The 19,251-nt window shown below is 45.2% G+C and overlaps 1 protein-coding gene across 1 annotated transcript; it reads right to left on the reverse strand.

Moving 5' to 3' along the window:
- Positions 1-4,573: 4,573 nt before the first annotated feature.
- On the reverse strand, positions 4,574-17,339 carry LOC128714313 (uncharacterized). The gene is made up of 5 exons (XM_053809188.1): positions 17,303-17,339; positions 9,700-10,450; positions 9,249-9,355; positions 7,471-8,183; positions 4,574-5,443 (listed from the first exon to the last, which is right to left on the reverse strand). The coding sequence occupies exons 1-5, from the start codon at positions 17,337-17,339 to the stop codon at positions 4,574-4,576; spliced, it is 2,478 nt and encodes an 825-aa protein (XP_053665163.1).
- Positions 17,340-19,251: the final 1,912 nt, after the last annotated feature.

A 19,251-nucleotide genomic window follows, 5' to 3' on the forward strand; every position in this document is an offset into this window, starting at 1 on the left:
GGACATTATTTCGTAAAACAAAAATAATCATTACAATACGTATGGAAGATAAACCTTCAGTTCTTTCATGCATACTGCACTGTCGGCTCATCTGTCTACTCCATCCATCCACTTTCATTCATCCCAACACGAGACATGCATCGATGAAGGTCATTCACTTTTCATTTTCAATTACGGTTTCTCTCATTCCTGTCGGTTCAAAGTCAAACCTTGCCGGACAGAAACAATAGGCATTTTGCAATCCACGTTTCCCTACACACTCGCTCTGCACACTGCAATACAAAATCCATTTCGGTTCGCCGTGTTATCAAAAGTTCATCAGACGTCGTTCGGTTTGTAGTGCTTTGATGGTTAGCACTGTCTAGTCACTTTGCCAGACACGAGACAGTGTCTCATTTGGAAAAAAGGGGAGCAACAAAAAAATGCTAATCTCAACATAACTCACCATCCTGCTGGTTTGCAAGCCATTATTGACCATTAACAAACGTCTGGTTCAATGTCTGGTTTGTTTGCGCTTATCGACAATCGAATGGCATAATGGAAATGATTTGGTTGGCTATGTGTTTAAAGCAAACACATTTAAAATGCAGATAGTCAAACAATATTTTATAATTAGGATAATTGAGCTGAAGAATTACAATATATTCTTATTAACACTCCAACAGTACCATTTATGCATTGTAAAATTCTGGGTTCTGGAAACATTATATCAATAAATCATCGAATCTAAAGAGCTCTGAAAAGGTCAACCTCGATAAGTCAAAATTGGTTCAAACAGACAAGAAAATCAAACCTTTCCCCATTGTCTCAACTCATCGGCTTACCATCAATCACGTTTCACGCGAACCGTTCGTACGTGGAAAAGCATCGTTTTTGCATACCCTAATCTCTGTGCATGTCGCACGTACCAGACTATTGATTTCAATTTGGTGACTTTTCTTTTTTTTGTCCACTTTTGGCATGATGTAATTTTGTTCGTTACCTACCTTGTTCTCTCCTTGTGTTGGTTTTCTTCCTTTTTTGTCTTCTACAAGTTTTACCACCCTTTGACAAGACGAAGATTTAACTGATTTGTAGCTCTTTCTCGCTCTCAACTTACAGCCACCGCAGCGACACTGCACCTCAAATGCATCACATTACAGGACATTCAGGACATACGCACACACACACACACACCATCACGCAACCGGCAAAGCCGGTAGTGCAAGACCGAAAGAAAAAAAAACTGGTCCACTACTACTACTACCATTACTACAGACACGTGCTTTTTGTTCCGCTTAGCTTCATCAACCCTAACCAGTACACCAAACCTCCCATTTTCGTCCAGTTGCGTGCCCATTTGAACACGTGAATCGATGCACCGACCGACCGCCCGACCGTCTAGTGCATTCTGGTGAAGCGGGAAGAAAAACTGCACCAAAACACCACCACTACAACGTTTTACCGCTTACACAAACACACCTTTGGTACCGCTTGAACAGGCAGGCAGGCAGCCAGGAGCGGCGAACGAGACGTGAGTGAGTTCCCGCACGAGAGCGGTTTGCATGCTTACTAACACGCGCAACAAAACGAACACTACCGTACCGTACCGTCCTCGGCGTAGCACACATTCGCAGGATGCTGGCTGGAGAGCGAGTTAATTGAAAATGCATTTCACCCGTTCTGCACGCGCGGGTCCGTGTAGCTTTTTGGGCGATGGAGTCGCCCGGTGCCCAGTGTACGAGGGCGCTTCTTATCGTGCCCATTCGGCGTGAATCGTTTTACCTATCGATCCCACGCTGCGGGGAGATGGGTGGGAATTGTTCAGGAAAATGAATACATCTTTCAAAAAGGTGTATTCAGTCGATTAATATGCTGATCGAAACAGATTTAATCACCAAATGTTCTGATTTAACCAATAAGTACACAATTTCTTTGCACTAAAATCGAAGGAAAGTTTAATCGATAGCGAAACACGTTTTAATCGAACTCACGAAGGATTGAGGAACATGATAAAATCACTTTGACTTCATCGAGTGTCATCGAGTGTTAATTTTTATTCCGTCCCGTTTAACAAACACATACACACTCACTTATACAACAATAAAAAAAATACATTTCACTACGAAGGGTTAGCTTACTGTAAAGCCTTTTTTATCTTATTTCATTCCGGGAGCAACATAAACGTTGCACGTTGCATCACCGTCTGGCGATAGGTTGAACACTGAGCACCACGTCGAAAGCATCCCACTTTCTCGGACTGTTGGGTCGGTTAGATCTGAGATTTTTTTTGCACCCCGCATCCCTCCTCAGAAGGGTGAAAAGTTCCCTCCGCAGCCGTTACGGAGTGCAGTGAGCGAAAAACGCTAGAGTAATTCCCCCAGTTACCTGTTATGTGCATGTGATTGATGATTCCAATCCCAACCGTACCGGCATTGGTGAGTGTGGTGAGCATCGGAAGCTTTTCATCTCGCCATACAAACGTCCCCCCCTTCCCTAGTGAGATGAGATGCAATCACTCGAAAAAGCGTGAGCGTGCTTGGAGAGCTTGTCACTCGCAAAAAGCTCACCATCGCTGGAATGCGTGTGAGAAATGAGTGACTCACCGTTCACCAAGCGCTCAGCTTCAAGGGGTGGGTGCAATAGTGAAACAAAACCCCGCTTTTTATCAACCCCGTGCACAGTATGGACCTGCAACCGGAAGTGCATCACTTGCACTACAACGAACCTTTGTTATCGATTCAACGCATCGCAAGGCACACTGGCCATGCCACATAAATCGCTGTGTGGCGAGTACAGCGCATGTCTTCCACATGCCAAAAACGCCGGATTCGGACGTTCGCATTCGGACCTCGGTACGGGGCCCGAGTCGCGTACGAGCAATCCGACCCGGGTCCAGTGCGCGGACAGCACGGTTTTACTATTTACCATGCCGAAAAACCCCGAACACCTCGATTTGGAACCATCAATGACCGAAATGCCACCGTCAGCATATTGCATCTCCGGGAAGGATGTCCGGAACGGGTTGGTGTGAAACGGTCGCTTTACACTGCGTTGCATTCTAGTGCGGTGTCTGTGGCGTCGCCCCACTACCCCCAGTGCATCAACGATCGTCATCGTCACCCAAACCATTAAAACCATCCGGACCGATGCGCGTCACAGCCAACTCGCTACACATTTTAATGAAAAGCGACCGGCAATATGTATAGTACGACGTACTCCGTACTCGTAGTGTCACCATGCCATACGTACTACACAATCCGCTTCCGCGCTCTCTTTCTCTCTCTCGGCTTTGTCTGCTCACCGTCGACTCCCTGCTTTAGGGTGTGTTGAGGTTGATGCTGGACATTATGCAGCCAGTGTGCTTAATACACGCGTCACTGCAACGAATTTACGACGCTTTATCCGCAGGTGTGACGCGTTCGGTGGGTGGCTGTCGTAAAGCTTTTCCCCGGATGAAAATTTGCACCGAAAGCACTGAATGAAAGCATTAAATAAATTGCTTTAAAACACTTCAAGGCTATGATTACGTGTGCGTTTTGTGGGGAAATGTATGAGCTTAAAGAGCAACCCCGAGAATAGGCACGAAAGCAAGGGGTTCATTTTTTCCCCAATTTTGAAAAATTAATTCTATTAAAGTGTTTGCAATCAACTCAAATCAACTATTTTCAATTTTATTTTCTTCCTTTTCCCTTATGGTATGCACTCATTGGTTCCCAGCAAAATACAACATGAGATAAAAATCAATACCTTAATCATTTACAACCCCAGCTCGCCATTTACTACGAATGCATTATTTAAGCCCTGCATCCGAACCTCCGATGACCCTTTCCGATTTCAATCGAACACTGTACGACACAAAATTGCCGAAGAAATGGTACAATCTCATTAAAACATCCCTCACTCCAGTCCCACCCCGCGTGAGTTCGGATCGTGTAACGAGATGAATCAAATTTCCTCTTCACTCGCCGATCATGCTGATTGAATTCCTTGCCCTGGGATGTAAAAATGTAATTCCACGTAGCAGAAAAAAAAGGCACAACAAAGCGCTCACCTGAAGCGCAAGAAGAAAAACCTTTCAGTGCACACACCGGCAAAACACCTCCGACGAGCAGCACACTTCGGTATCTGGGTACAAGATTAGAGAAATGATCAAGCAAAACGTAACTCGATTCGATTGCACGGCTGTTGCATACGGGCTGTTCGCTTTCGTTTATTTAATTTTCTTGCAACAATCCGCTAAGGTTAACAAAAAAAAAAGAAAAAGGAAAATACGATCGGAAAAGAGCGCTGGAAATAATCCACCGGGGTAGAGGGTTTTTATTTCCATTTTACTTCGACACAATGATTGTTGAGGTTTTCTTGGTTAAAATTCCACAGAAATAAATGAACCACTTTAGAGATGGGATGTTTTATTTTATTTTCTGCCTTTGCACTTTATTCTTACTCATAATCTCATCATCGGAATTATTCAGCAATTTAAGTCAGCTCTTTCGCTCTGTCTTTTACCACGTGTCCTTTCGCTTTCTGCTCGCTCTCTGCCTTTCCCTGTTGGCGAGCTTCTAATAAATTACATTAACTCTTAGCAAGAGCACTAAGCCATTGAGCTGAGTCGTCCCACACTGCCCAGTGGTACATCGTAAGACGTGTAGGCCCGGCGTCTCCGTTCATCAAACAGTCCCTGCCGGACGGCTTCATCGAAAGCTCGCTTTTCCTCTGCATCGTTCAGATAAAAACTTAGCGAAGGTACCACCTGTAACACGGTGGTTGTTTTTAGCCTTCGAGGGCTCACGCTGGCCGTTGGGGGGATCACCGACAGTACATCATTTCGGCGAAGTAGTGGCGAAGGTGTATTACTTATATGCCGATTATACCCTACCGGAACTTGTTGCATCTCCGTGCGCTGAGGACCGGGCCGTGCATGGGTTTGAAGTTGAACTACCGGAGGGAAGTTTTCCCCCGATCGAACATACATCGTCTGAACCGGCACGGAACCGGCCCCATCAAACGGGGTCGTTCTGTACGTTGGAGTATTCGTCGGGTTGAAGTTTCCCAGCCGTGTGTTGAAGTTGGTTTGCATTCGGTACGAGCTTTCCGGTACAACGGTCACCTTCTGGATGGGAAGCACTGTGCGCACCGGAGCAAACCGGTGTGCGGATGGGTCAACGTGCTTCCGGGTACCGCCAATGGAAACCGTGCGTGAAAAGCTGGATGGTGGTAGAACACCGGTAGGTGGAAGGATCGAGCCTTGCTTGAAGACGCTGTGGGTTGTTTGATGTTGCGGTTGAATATTGAGCTGAGCAGGGCCGGTTTGTTGGGCGAATACTTGCGATACCGGGGTCAGCTTCAATGAGACTCTCTGTTGAGGCGATGCTTTCGATTGGTCGTTCCACGATTTTATCAAATCAGCTCTGACCAGTTGAACATCTGAAGCTACAACAGGCCTACCAAAACCTTGCTGATTCTGAGCGAAAAAGAAAGAAAGAAATAATGGAATTTTGATTAATTCTTTAATGTTTTTTTTCTAATTTATTCCACCAATTCCAAACAGTTTTAAAAGGATTTTTCCCCCTCTGTTGCTCATAGTCATCACTGGTCTGACCCAATTGAAACACCCAATGGAATCCGTTTCCTTCTGTTTATTGCATTAGATTATTTCCCAAGCTTGTAATCCCATGTATTCCCTCGAGCACTCTCCAGAACGGACATATTGCCACTCATGCTCCAGCAAAATGTGCTTGGTCACAACTTTTCTACACTTCCACCTCAATCCGTACCCGGTAAATCATCGCTGCCTCCGAAAATGCGGAGCGCGTGCTTACTTCCGACGAACCCAAGTGCACAATGTTTCAATCATACATTTCACCCAACTAGTCCACCAAACCCCCCGAAGGGGGCGAAGCACAAGTTGGCAAGTTACGGCAGTGGTTCCCTTTTTCGCTTTATTGTTAGGAATTAGTTTGCAAAACTGTGCAAACATCCCTCACCGTCGCATGCCGGCTGACTCTGTACCAACCTTTTACTACACTGCTCTCGATTAAGCACCTCTCAATGATGCTTGAGTTGCTGCATCTTCCTCATCACCCTTTCCCCGCTTACAAAATGGTCGACTACTTGCTTGAAGTTGGATGTAAATTTTACACTCCTAAAAGCACAAAAAAAAACAACCATATCCCACGCTTTACGCTCTAGCTAATCCTTCCCCGGGCTCTACTCAACCGATTCCAAACATCGACACTGCGGTCGGTCACAGTGAAAGTGAAAAACGCTTACGCTACACCATTCGTGCTGGCCCTTGCTCATTATCATCTCTCATCGCTCCGTACCAGGAGCCCGTCGATTATCGGGAGGAATCTTTCCCTAGTCCGCCACCAAACAGTTCCCTTCCCGGGCTCGAGCGCTAAACTTTCAATGATACGGATCGGTGCCAGTCAAATAAGTGCCGAAAACTAAAACTGTTCACCGAAAACTTCCGTTCGGGTGATAAATTAAACTTTCAGCTTATAATGAACCACCATCGTCACATTGGCGTGACAAACCACAGCAATGTCGTTGCCAACCCGACAGCGGGAAGGAGCCCAGCAGTAAGTGTCCCTTAGCGGTGGAGAATTCGGAGGGATGGGATGGACCAAATGATACGTTTTTAAGGGACATCGTAATTTAGCCTTTCGACGTTGGAAGGAAAAGGTTTTGTGAAGGTTCGGCGCCGGAACATCGCTCGGATATCTTAAGACGAGCCATTATATTGACGTACCCGTCAAAACGAAGGAATCATAAAACCCCAGCTGGCTGGCTAATGTAATGCGAGGAAGGTACAGCAGCACAAGCTTATCGATCCATTCTCAAACTTTGGTAACCACATAAACAATGTGTCATTATCGTAAAGTATATTGCTACTACTTATTGGGAGCGTTTTCCAAGAGCTGTCACGATGTATACCATAAGTTAAAAGCTTTTTTCGGTTGGTTATCGATCACGGTATTGTTTTAGCTAAAGAAATTAAGAACTTGTGACCATCTAAGTCACATTCAGTACTTCAATATAAACCTCTGGAAGCTCTTGGAGAAAGGAATATGAAAGAAATGGTACTCTGTGAACTATGAAGAGAAACAAATATGAAGCTACTTTGTAATTTTTTCAATGGGAGTTTGAGTGCCTAGAGGTGCGAACCTTGTTTAGACGGAGATTTAGATTGAAGTAACATGCTTGGCCACTTTGAAATCTACAGTTCCTTTCCAACAGATCTGATGATCCAGTAGATCGTAGCTGACTAACTGTCACATAGCAACTAGAGGGTCTAGTTATCTTCAGAACCAGCTAAGAATCCGTTTAAGCTAGGGTTCTTATTCAGATTTCATATCAGCTTTTATAGAACATTATCATAAACAAAAAATCCAAAGGATATAAATCTCAACATCTTAGAATCTCTTGCACTACTGGCGTACGGGCACCATAAGATCTACAAATTATTCAGTACACTACAATACTCACCACATTTACAACTCCGAACGTATCCGCCTGTGGTACACCATACAATTGTGCAGCAGTGCCATCAGTTTTGGTAAGCACCGTAGACCTTAGCGGATCGAATCCAGAATCCGGATCGGTGGACAATGTGCCCAGGCTCGACACGTACACGTTGTCTAGCTTTGGTCGGTATGCATTCGACAATTGTTGATCCGCACGAGGAGCAACCGGAAGACTAACACCTGCCACGAAATTGTTCATTACGGGACTGAAATTGTTAACGCTTCCGGTAATTCTCGTCCGCTCCCGATACAATGGTGGCTCTAGACCCGCGCCGGGAGTCACGTAATCGTCTCGTCTAGAAGACGGGGGCTGTTTAACCTCCTCCGTTCGTTCCTGCACATCACCGACACGCTCCTCAATAACGCCTACCCCGTTCATCATGTCCATCAGCGAACGCATCGGGTAGGTAACCATCGACATGACAACCTTCATCATATCCTGCCGATTATCGCTCACCATCGACCGTCCGGCAGGCGTTCCACCGATATTATCATTCACGTGATAAAAGTTCTCGCTCTCCTCGCACCGCACATTCATGTACCAATCGCACACCAGATGGCGCTGGTTAAAGAGAGTCCCGTTCGGACAGAGGAAGGCAAATCCACGCCCGGTAGAGTCGGTGTTGGCACACACGCGGAACACTTGGCAGCGCGTCTCGACGTCTGCATAATAACCTGATCAATAGGAAGGGAGACAGAGCAACAAAAAAACGGTGTGAAAACGGTAAGAAAAAAATATTCCGATTCTTCAAACGCAAAAAGCGCCCTCGAGCCCTTTTCATATGCTAATTTCGTGCGTTCTGAGCTATGGGAATATCTTTCGCGCTGAGCTTGCGAAAGAATACGAATATCACCCGCCCAATTTTAGACACCAAATGATGGCAAATGATCGTCGCAGCTATCGGCTCCAATGGAGTTGATGCGAAGCAGTAGCAATTTCGTAAACCCACGCATCGATACAGATCTAATCGCAAGTCGTGACTTTTATTTCTTGTCTTGTATAGTTTGCCCTGCAAGCGGCAATATGTACCCATCCCACTGGCCTAGACAAAACGATCGTTAATAAATCATCCTGTTTCGTTCGCGTACGTTTCGAGGTTACGAGTTTGATTTGGGTAGTTTCTTACTCCCGCTTTGAGTTCTCATTTAGCGTTACGAGCATATTTTTCAACCTAACCGCCCTTGTCAACCGGAGCGAGTTCATCGTTTGTGACATCTTATTTATGCAGCAACGCTTAGTCAGATGTAGTACCGATCCAGTGTAGCGAGTTCACGGTCTCTACGATCGCTCGGGGTAGTAATAATGATGGATGCCTCTAATAGTAGACCGACATTTATAACACCAGCAGCGGTGTCAACTGGAGCAACAGAATGTAGTCATCTTGTGCATGAAGCTCCCGCTAACCTTTTGAGGATAATTAATGTGTGAAGATTATAACCGTAGCTGAACTGGATTTGCTAATGAAGAGGATCTAATCAAATGAGATGCAAACATATCTTTGAATAATTTTACAGGATTGATTTATCTTTCCATCGTTCAGCGGGTGTTTAACTTAGACTCTTAGGTGAACAATTTAGTTAATTGGTTAACAGCCCTAAAAACGGCCCTAATCGCGATCTTTTCAATCGTTTCATTTTAATCCTGGTCACGGCACCAAAGTTCCCATCGAAACAACTACTTTAAACATCCTCAAGCTAACAGCAGTTGAGTTGTTTCTAACCTCCCCACCACATACTTACCATGATGGCGTTTATCGCAACTGAACTGAGTCGGCGGTACGCTGCCCAAAATCGGATAATCAACATCCGGTTCACCGGGCAGTGCCGAACGTAGCCGATCCGTTGTACTGCTGCCCCAGCACGGTGGATGTACATGAAATGAAATTAAAAATGAAAAAAGTATTACTTAGTGTGCCATTTTCCATGCCGAAATGCGATGCTTTTCTTTCCATCTTTTTTCGTTAACCTCCCAAAGCTTACCAAACCCAACAAATAAGCGTCTGAAACGAGTTTTTCCATCTGGCATTATGGGGTGTGTTATTTTCACCTCTTTAAATGAATCCGAAACAGTCGGTCCGATTTCGTTTCATTCACCTGGTCGGGTTCGGGCAAGGAGAATCGTACAGAAATGAAAAAGCATCTTCCCCTTCCGGCCCTTTTCCCCTTTCACACCCTTCCGACAAAAACTCACCTCCCACCACCGTTGGGCCGACCGGATGTCGGAAGTGTGCGGCCGACATTTTGTGACACCGTTTGATCCGTTATCGAGGTCGTTAGGGACGGCTGCCACCGCTGCTGCTCGTTTGCTGGCGTCATTTCCTTTCCGTTGATTCGTTCTTGAAAATTCGTTCTCGCCATCGCCGGCACCACACCCACATGCCCATTTGTAGCGACATTTTTCTCTAATGTTTCGCTTCCCTTATTGGTCACCGCAGGTCGCCTACCATTACCGACACTGCCGGCTGTCGTCACTTTGCCATCGGAATACGAAATCAAGTTGATCCTGGTGCCACCGCTCGACTCGCTCACCACACCCCGACCGGCAGGTTTATCTCCGGCCACCGCACCAGATGGCTTCTGTTGCTGGATGGCTTTTCCACCGATTGCTGTCGATGATGGCAAGTCATGACTCTGCCCGGTAGAGACGGCTTTCCGCTGCTGGTCGTACGTAAGGATCTGGTCTGGGTTCATGTGACCCTGGTCGAGCGGCACGATGGAGTAAAACTTCGGTGGCAGAAAGATGCGAGCCGGTTCCCGGAAGTCAAAGCCACCGTTTTTCAACATATCCAGAATGTTCCCATTCAGCATCACCTCCATCAGATCCATTACCGTACGCACGGAATTGCTGCTGCTGCTGCTGCTTGGTTCGCTAACATGTCCACGTACTTCCGTCCCGGTCAGCAGTAGTAGTGGCAGCAGTGAAACGAAGCACATCACACGGCCTGCCAAAAAGAAAAATGGGTTGATAAATAGGAAAGAAACGAATGAACGAAAAACCGGAATAGAGCCAACGGAAAGTTTCGCAAAATGGAAATGAATCAAGAAGCTTTCGTGAGACGGATGTCGAATGGGTCATTTTCCTTCCCGACACGAGCCCGTGGTTCATATTTCAATCAAACGGTTATCCCCTTTAGGAGTTTTCTTCCTAGCGACATACCAAATTTCCAAACTCAAACCGAGTGTTAAAAACGGCCGATTTATGCTGAACGTGCAATTTTCGTGAACCGACAAAAAAAAGGAAGCGGGTCGCTCAAAAAGGGTAGTCCAGCTAACTGTGACAATCTAATAAACTACGCACTGTCATCCCGTTCAATGGCGAAAAGGATTCCCATGTACCGATGGTGTTTTGATGACGGTGCTGAATGTTTCCCCGGCCCGGAAAGAACGTCCCGTTGTGGACAATTTCTTCTGCGTTGGAAGAACAAAAAAAAATAGATCCAAGCTTTCCGCTCCGGAGCTTATACGATATACGGGTTAGCTGAAGTGAGATGTACAATAAATTATCCACTGTCTTGGAAAGGAAGAAAAACGGACACATCGGCTTTGTCGTGGTTTTTGTCACTAGCGAAATGATGTCGAAGATTCTCTGCTTTACCTTGCTTCATTAACGTATTGGACTTGTAGGATAGACCTATTGGAAGACAAATTATTGTAAAAACATTTTATAAATGAATGCCATCTGATCGTGATTATCTATATATGCTTTTCATCCATAGAATAATTATTCCAAATCACAATGAAGTGATGGTTGAGGTGTTGGAAGGATCTTAACTTTATGGCGTTTGGCGTTGCAAAAGAGTAGCAAGAACAAATCTTCATTATGTCATAATGTTTCTTTCTCATCTGCCCAACAATAAGGCTCCAAAGAAACTCAAATTGCATGTTGGGAAAATTTTATCCAAATTCTCGGATCTTGTGAGAAATTAATGAAAACAGTCATGATCGTAGAGAAACAGTCCTAATGACAATAATGTTTATGTTTCAACCCGAAGCCATACTGGCATATCTTACCAAACCAAACAATGCTTGGCATATCTTCGCGCTTTAAATTCACTGTACAATTTTACGACCCTTCCGCTGTCGCCTAATCTCGTGCATCTCATCGTGCTTATCTCGGGATCGCGCATGGAACACACCCAGCATCTTTGCGGCACAACCTTCGATTGAGATCAAGCTGCTATTTATGTCGCGATGGCCGTAAATGAGGGTTCAAACACCTCCCGTTCGAATAACCCGTAACATCACACCCGGATGTTGGCAGCCACAGCCATCGATCTAATGGCTCGCGAACATGCCCCTCCTGCCCATCTTGCTAATTAGAATCCCGAAGACCCCGGGAACCGACGCACCCGGTCGTCCTTGGGACAGAATTTACATCCATTTTCACCGGCGCGGCTCGTAAAAAATTACAACACGAGCATTAACGACCCCGAACTAACCCATCCCTGGCTGGCAATACAATACGCCCAAACACATTCGGATGGCGTTCGAAATGGATCAACGCATGCCTTTTGCGTGCTGGAGGAAGAAAGCTTAGATTTGGCAAGACAATGGATTCGAATCCAATCGTAGACTAAACAAAATGCAGACAAGCACACGCACATTCCACAAATTCTCGTTTAATTCCCCAATTTGTGATTTTCGCCAAACGCCAAACGTATGGCCACACCCCCCGCATCCCGTGCATGTGTCAATGTTGCCGAACAATGCTGAGTGTTGACAGAAGTAAAGTGGCAGCGATAGGGCGCGCACTGGCGCGGGAACGGAAAAGACGTATGATAAAACCATCCCACTCCGTCCCCGTGGAAGGGAAACACTTGGGGAACTCGCAGCCTTTAACAAGGGACAGCCGGGTTTGGGAGAGCAAACAAGATAAAATCAATTATGCAAATGAATGATGGAGGTTTCGAATTGGACGTTAAATTATTGGTGCCAGCAAGAAGAAGACGCCGGTAGGAACGGAATCCGATTCGGAGCCGTTCCAGTTCTTTTGGCAGAAGAATGGACCGAAAAATGTGTCCAAAATGTGACCGTATGCTATTGATTTTTCCCATTTATTTGACAACGTTCGAAATTGGGCCCCCCTTGCTTTTTTGTCGAATGAGCCCACCCGCCGGGGTCGGGATTTTCGTGTTTTTTTTTTTGTTGTTTGACGACATTACCACCATGGTGCTCGCTGCCACCACCTGCTGGGAAAACATGGCATCCTTCTGTACAGGTCCTTCACCGGACGCTTTTAATACGGGAGAAAATTAAAGGATTGAGTTTCATTGCGTACCCGGCGAGATGGGAATGGTCCGCCGAGACACCGCAGGGCACCCGGCGGTGGCTGATAGATAAGCGAAGGTAATAAAATGTTGGACACTTAAACAGGGACGTCATAATTCGGCGAAACGAACGTATCGGAGCGTTTTCATTAGCTACTCCAGTAAGACCCTTTCGGGATGGTAGCGTTAATAGTGCTGCTGAATTCTGAATTATTATGCTCATCGTTTGATGTCAGGTCTTTGCTTCGACAGCCATAAACCACTGTTGTCGATCGAGAATGATACGCTAGGGTGATTATGGATACCCGAATCAAATCGAGATTTAAATTTAAAAAGAGCGATAGAAACGTTAAAAAGGATTGATTCTTCCATTTGTTATTATTTTTTACAATGCTTCTGTTATAAAATTACTTAATAAACGTCAATAAGGAAGCGGGTTGTGGATTTTCAATGTACTCTTCTTCTTTCCCGTCACAGCAACCTCAAGAGATCCTGTCTGGTGATGGCCAACACCGCTACCAAATACCCCACCAGGCCGCTCCAATGAATTCAATGTATTAAATAATTGTGTAAGTTTGTTCTGCTAGATCTTTTCCTCAAATGGCATTCATAGTACGACGAAGATCTACTCAAGTCTTATATTATTTGTTTATTCAAAAAACAAAAGCTCTAGTTATAGCATCCTATAACACATCAAAATGTCATGTCATGTCCAGTCATTAATGCATTTGTGAGAAGCCCAAAGTATCAAAAGTATAGCCGAAGATCATCTTGACAACTTCTAATACCCCTCTTCAACAAGATCAACCCTCTTGAAGAATTCACAAGTCTATAGCTCTATTCATGGCTTATTATTTCAAACTTCTTACAAAGGATGATAATTGATTTTAAATACATTATCCTCCTCATCGATGTGCTCAGTAAATCAGCTGAGCAAATCACTTAGTACGTCCGTAAACATAAACAAACATCTGCCCAATATGTCAGCTTCTCCTTTCGCTTTTACACATTAATGCAAACATTGGCCGAAAGAACACGAAAAGTGATTTTGAGTAGGTTTGAAAATAGTAATAAAATTTTATGCTACATTAGTTATGGGACAGGGAGCGATCTAACACATATACAACATACCCAAACGCTTGTCTCTGTTTGCTATCAACAAAGTGAAAAAAAAACGTAGTCGTGCCATCGCTAGTCGTACCTGCAGGTGGACGAGTTCCAATAAAATAAATCACTAAACCTATTTCCTTCACGCACGAACATACAACGCTACCAGCCCGATCCACAAAATCGATCGCAAACGATCACACTTGCACTGGGTCGCTTGGGCGAAAGAATCACTACACGGTCTACAACTCAATAAACAAACATGTTGACACACATTTGTCAGCCATCTTTACGACGTCCCAAAAGGGTCGTAAACATTAAAATATGCTCATTTGAATTTTTATATTTCTCATAATTACATGCCCGTCTGCTGCTGCTGATGCTGCTGCGTGAAAGCACCGGGATGAACCGAATCGTGGCCGAAAGATGACGAATTAAAACCCTTCCATGTTGTGCGGCTGTCACGGTTCGCCTTCGGCTTCGGTAGGTGAACATATGCTACTCATACGGCGTCAAACACGTCCACCAATAAGTTGATCGACCATAATCGATCGATGATCTATACAGCTCCTCTCTCTCTCTCTCTCTCTCTCTCTCTACCCCGAAGACGAGAAGGGGGTGAGTTTGGGTGGTTTCGTTTTCATGCCTATTTTCCATCTTCTCTAACCGAACCGGATCTTTCTTCCAGTAACACCGCTACGGCGACATCGTTCTGGCGCCAAATAGCTCAAGAAGCTGTTCACATACCGGGCGGCTTTTGAGTCGTGTCTGGAGATGAAATTCTAACACACGAAGACCTTGCTTCGCACATCCGCCTTCTAGTGGGTGGGAGTTTTAAGGAAGCTCATAGGCCGCTCAGAAGCGTCCGTCGTAAATACATCTCTTTGCAGACGGTGTCCATTCCTGGTACCAGGCGGCATGTCAACCGGATCCTAGAGATGTAGACATGTGAGGCTTCACTTTGATTGATGCCACCGAAGTGGGAAGGAGAGGAGCGGCAGGCAATCGTTCATGCGCAGTCACAATCGATGCGCAACCACAACGATCACTCCCATGGAAGAGTCGAGTCAAACTTCGGACCGAATGATAAGCCGCAAACGGTGTAGTTTGGGCGCAAACACTAAAAGCCCAAGCTTAGCATAAATTACACCGAAATATGGGAGCGAGAAGAAAACGGTGAGAAACGGTTTAGCGCCAACATGGCTCTCTTTTCACTGTGGGGGGATGATGCTACGGAACCGGTGGACAATAGCCGCAATCGACCACCCGGCAACTGCTTCATACTTTAACGATTCATTTTTAAGCTTAAATAATTTCCTTTATAATCGGGCGCATGAAATATGGAATGCTGTTTTACCAACGTGTCAAGTGTTAATTTCATACGACCATTAGTATCTGTGTGAAAGAAAATGTTTGGGTGTAGAAGAGTTTATTAAAATGTGAGTTACACCCCGATGCCTTGCGCATTATCAAAGGCAATATTGAAGACAAAGCAATCCACTTATATCTGTCATCTGGCAAAGAGTGAAGATCAACCTTCAAGCTAAAAACTGGCGGTCCAATTAAATAACGCTTTCCAGTTCGCGCAGACTTCCCGCGGTGCAAAACATTAAATGAAATTAATTCCACTCCAAAACGACACTAGCCTTATCGGCGAAATCGAAACACTTTACATTTCCGAAGCGGAACGGCCGAATGAAAAAGGGCAAACCCCTTGCGAACATAAAACTAACACCCGGGTGGTGCGGTGTGGTCAGCTGCCCAAAATTGGATACCACCGGCCGGCCGGTTTCTACGTTCCTTCGAGAGTGAAAACTAATGTTCCACTTTAACGATCGCGCTGCCCCGTTGTCCTACATGCCGGGCAGGTGTGCGACGATCGATCCAAAGAAATGGTGTCCCACCTTAAAGAATTTGTTTTTGTATGGGATTCCATCCCGGAACAGATTACCAGCAGCTGGTGTTTTTTTTTTTAATAAAATCAAACTCCATTCCATAGATTCTATGGAAAGTTTCTTTCTAGGTGCATTAAGCGAAAAGGAATACAAACTGTGTCTATTATTTGATCGACTTCGAGATAACTAATTTGTTTGTGTCTTTGGCAAGAAGTTCTTCAAGAATTCTGAAGAACCCTTTCTTCGATTAACCGTTCTTTGTGTTAGCCGAACTTGGCGGTGGTGATCAAAAGCTTGAGCAGGCTTTAAAGATGCAGGCAATAAAATGTTCCAAAACAATTATTAAGCCTCTTTTATTAACGATTAGCATTAGTTAGAAGAGAATCTTTGTCGGCAAGCTGAGAATGTCAGTTAAGAAAGAGGAGTAAAAAAAAGGGGCGTCTTCATTTTCGCCATGGAATTAAAATACTATCGCTATTTTCTAATAAGCACATTAAAATAAGTTTTAGTAAGAAGATTCAGAAGCGAGACCACGATAAAAAAGAACAAACAAGTTAGAACATAAAAGTTATGTAACAAAAAGTACGACAAAATTATTGCATATTTAGCATAAACTGAGCTTCAAATATATGTAAACAAAATAATGTTTTATGCGCGATGAGATAAGGCGACTGAAACGTATAATCTAATTGTGTACATATCAATCAGTTCGTTGTTCCCAACCCAAACAAAACAATCCACAGCTACCTACGATTGAACATTTTTGTTCAATTTGTTCGCTACCTTTTAGCACACATCCTGCAACCTGATGATACGCCGGAGTGGAAAAATAAAATCATGCAAATTGTTTTGCCGGAAAAACTATCCTACTTTACTTGCATACCCGAAAACCCTGAACAACATAATCTACCGGGCGATTGAAGGCTCGCCGAATGGTTGGAAATGTACATCTCTGTGAAAACATGTTTTTTTTTCTTTCGTTCTAGAAGGGAGCACCTCCTCCGTAAAAACCCAAACAGACAGCACTTCCTGATAACGGTAAGATGCTGGTTGAGCTGAAGAATAACAAGGAAACAACGGCATGCCACCTTCTTCCGAGCGAAACGAACGCTACACAACCATTGAAAGACAGATTGAAAGCATGAAAAATGAGCCCCTCTGTCCAATGTACCGAGCAGCAAGGTGATGACGGACCGATGACTCTGCACCCTTCTCGGTGGCCCTTATCCCGTTTGGGCGCCAAACAAAATGCAAACCACAAACCAGCAGCTCGCCTGAGCGCGGAAATTCATCTCTCGAACGGTTCTTGGAAGGCGCTGTTGCTTGCTGTTGCCCGAGACCGTGAAGCGAAGACCGTGACTGCTTTGCGGTTTGCATATCCCGTTCTGGGGCTGTGAATTCTGTTATGCTAATTTTTCCGAAACCGAATCTTTTGCAAAATGGTGAATTTTCCGATTTTTCCTCGCCGTTTATATTTTTCACTGTTCCGTTTCGGGGCTGGTTTCGAGTATGGATCGTTACTTACTGTTTGCCATGCAGCCAGCCACCAAACGTCGTGGCATCGTCGATTCACTCCTTGAAAGAAAACCGGGTTTTCTGAAAATCTTGGCTTTCAGTACGCTCCTGCAGGAAGGAAAGGTAGTGGAAAGATTGGTAGAGAGAAGGAAAAGCGTCGTCGAACGACAGAACTAACGAAGAAATGCCACTGCACCAAATGTACGCGAACCAGTTAGAAAGTCGAAATGCTGGATAAATGAACGAACCGAACCGAAGTGAGACGAGAAAAATCGCTCCGGAAAAGTCACTTCCTTGCGTCACATACACACACGTACACACACATACACTGGAGCAAGAAGAATGTGATGATGCACTTTTGGATTGGGTGTTTTACCAGGGGGAGGTGGTTTTTCCCAAGCGCAAGGATACACCACCGGCGATGCAGAGGCAAACATTTCAAACGAACCGGAAAAATCGTACCAAATCTTCGCGACGTGTCCGTGGTACGTGTGGATGTATGTATGCATCGTGTTCGGGGCGAGAGCGCGCGAGGCCTCCACGTCGAAATCCTTTATACAATAAAGCACTTAAAAATCCATAAATCTAATTTCACTCGGCATGCATCGGTGTGGATTGCGATGGTGGAGCACCCGATGCACCGTTGCACCGTGTAAGACGCCCTATTCCGGAGCATTTTCCACTACAACGGTGCCGGGCCGGCAGCTGTCGCTTCTTCGAGAACGTTTACGCCGTTTCGTTGCACTCGAGGAGCAGAGTCGTTTCGGTGGAAAGCCGTTTTGTTCCGCGATCTTTGCCCCAACCGCGACCCCATCGGGAAGGTTATGCGTTTTGTAGATGTTTTACAACTTTACCTACACCCGATCCGCTGCAGGCAAAGGTAAAGCTGGGAAAGCTGAAATCAAAATGCCACAGCACACGGTACCCTTTTCGGTAGAACTGCATGGGAACGTCGGCCGGGTGGAAAATAGATGGTTCAGATTTGCGGTCGAAACATTCGCCACGGTGACTTATGCTTTCGTGCTGCTTTTTACTTCTTGGAGCTTGTCGGGCGTTTTTTTTTTCTTCTATTTCGTGTTCTTTTCGCACTCTTTTGAGCGGCTCTTGGAACACCATCCACCCATGAATCACGCCAGTAAGCTCCATGCTTTCGATTATCTTCGTTCGCTTTTCTTCCGGCCAAGAAGCAGATCACTTTGAATACACCTGAATGGTTGTGAGCTTAGCGTAGGTAAGGTGAAATATTTCAAACCGGCTCTAAGGTACAGGATAACGATTCCGTTGGTCGTTTTAAGGATTTCCTTTTCGACGCTCGAGGCACGGCACGAAAAGAACATGAAAGCTAATGGGGCATAACTATGGCACATCTAGTTGAATATCTATTAAAGTCCCTTTCCATACCGGGAGTCGATAAATGACGCCAAATAACGGTGAATTATTGATAGCCGGTAATGGTAAGCGGCTTGAAGCTGGGGTTTCCGTTTTGCACCTTTATCTTGTTTTTTACTTTAATACCTCACTACACTCACTTGAATTCACTCTCTTTTCGCTATACACCTCACGATGTCCATACGAACTTCCACACGCACTAAAAACAAACACTTGCAGAAACGTGTTCGCGGACGCCCCAAACCGATAGGCCGATCGTCGAAGGGTTCGTCGCTTGCTCCGGTTGCTTACCGTTCGAAACGCCACGATCGACTGATGGTGTAACGATAAGATGGTTGGACTTTTTTGGGGAAACGATCCATCGTTGGATCGTCACGACCAAACATTCGCGAAGCGTTTCCGAGCAGAAGCACTATCCTCGGCTATTTTTAGGATGACAGATCATGTAACGAAGACGGCGAGTTTGGGCTTGTGTTAGTGGCGCACGGTGGCGTTAGTGGGAACATCGATCGGTGATCGGCTAGAAGGCAATCTATGGAACATGGTTGTTAAAAAATTGTTCACAAACAT

Source organism: Anopheles marshallii, chromosome 3 (assembly GCF_943734725.1).
Source record: "Anopheles marshallii chromosome 3, idAnoMarsDA_429_01, whole genome shotgun sequence".
In the NCBI taxonomy this organism is placed as follows: domain Eukaryota; kingdom Metazoa; phylum Arthropoda; class Insecta; order Diptera; family Culicidae; genus Anopheles; species Anopheles marshallii.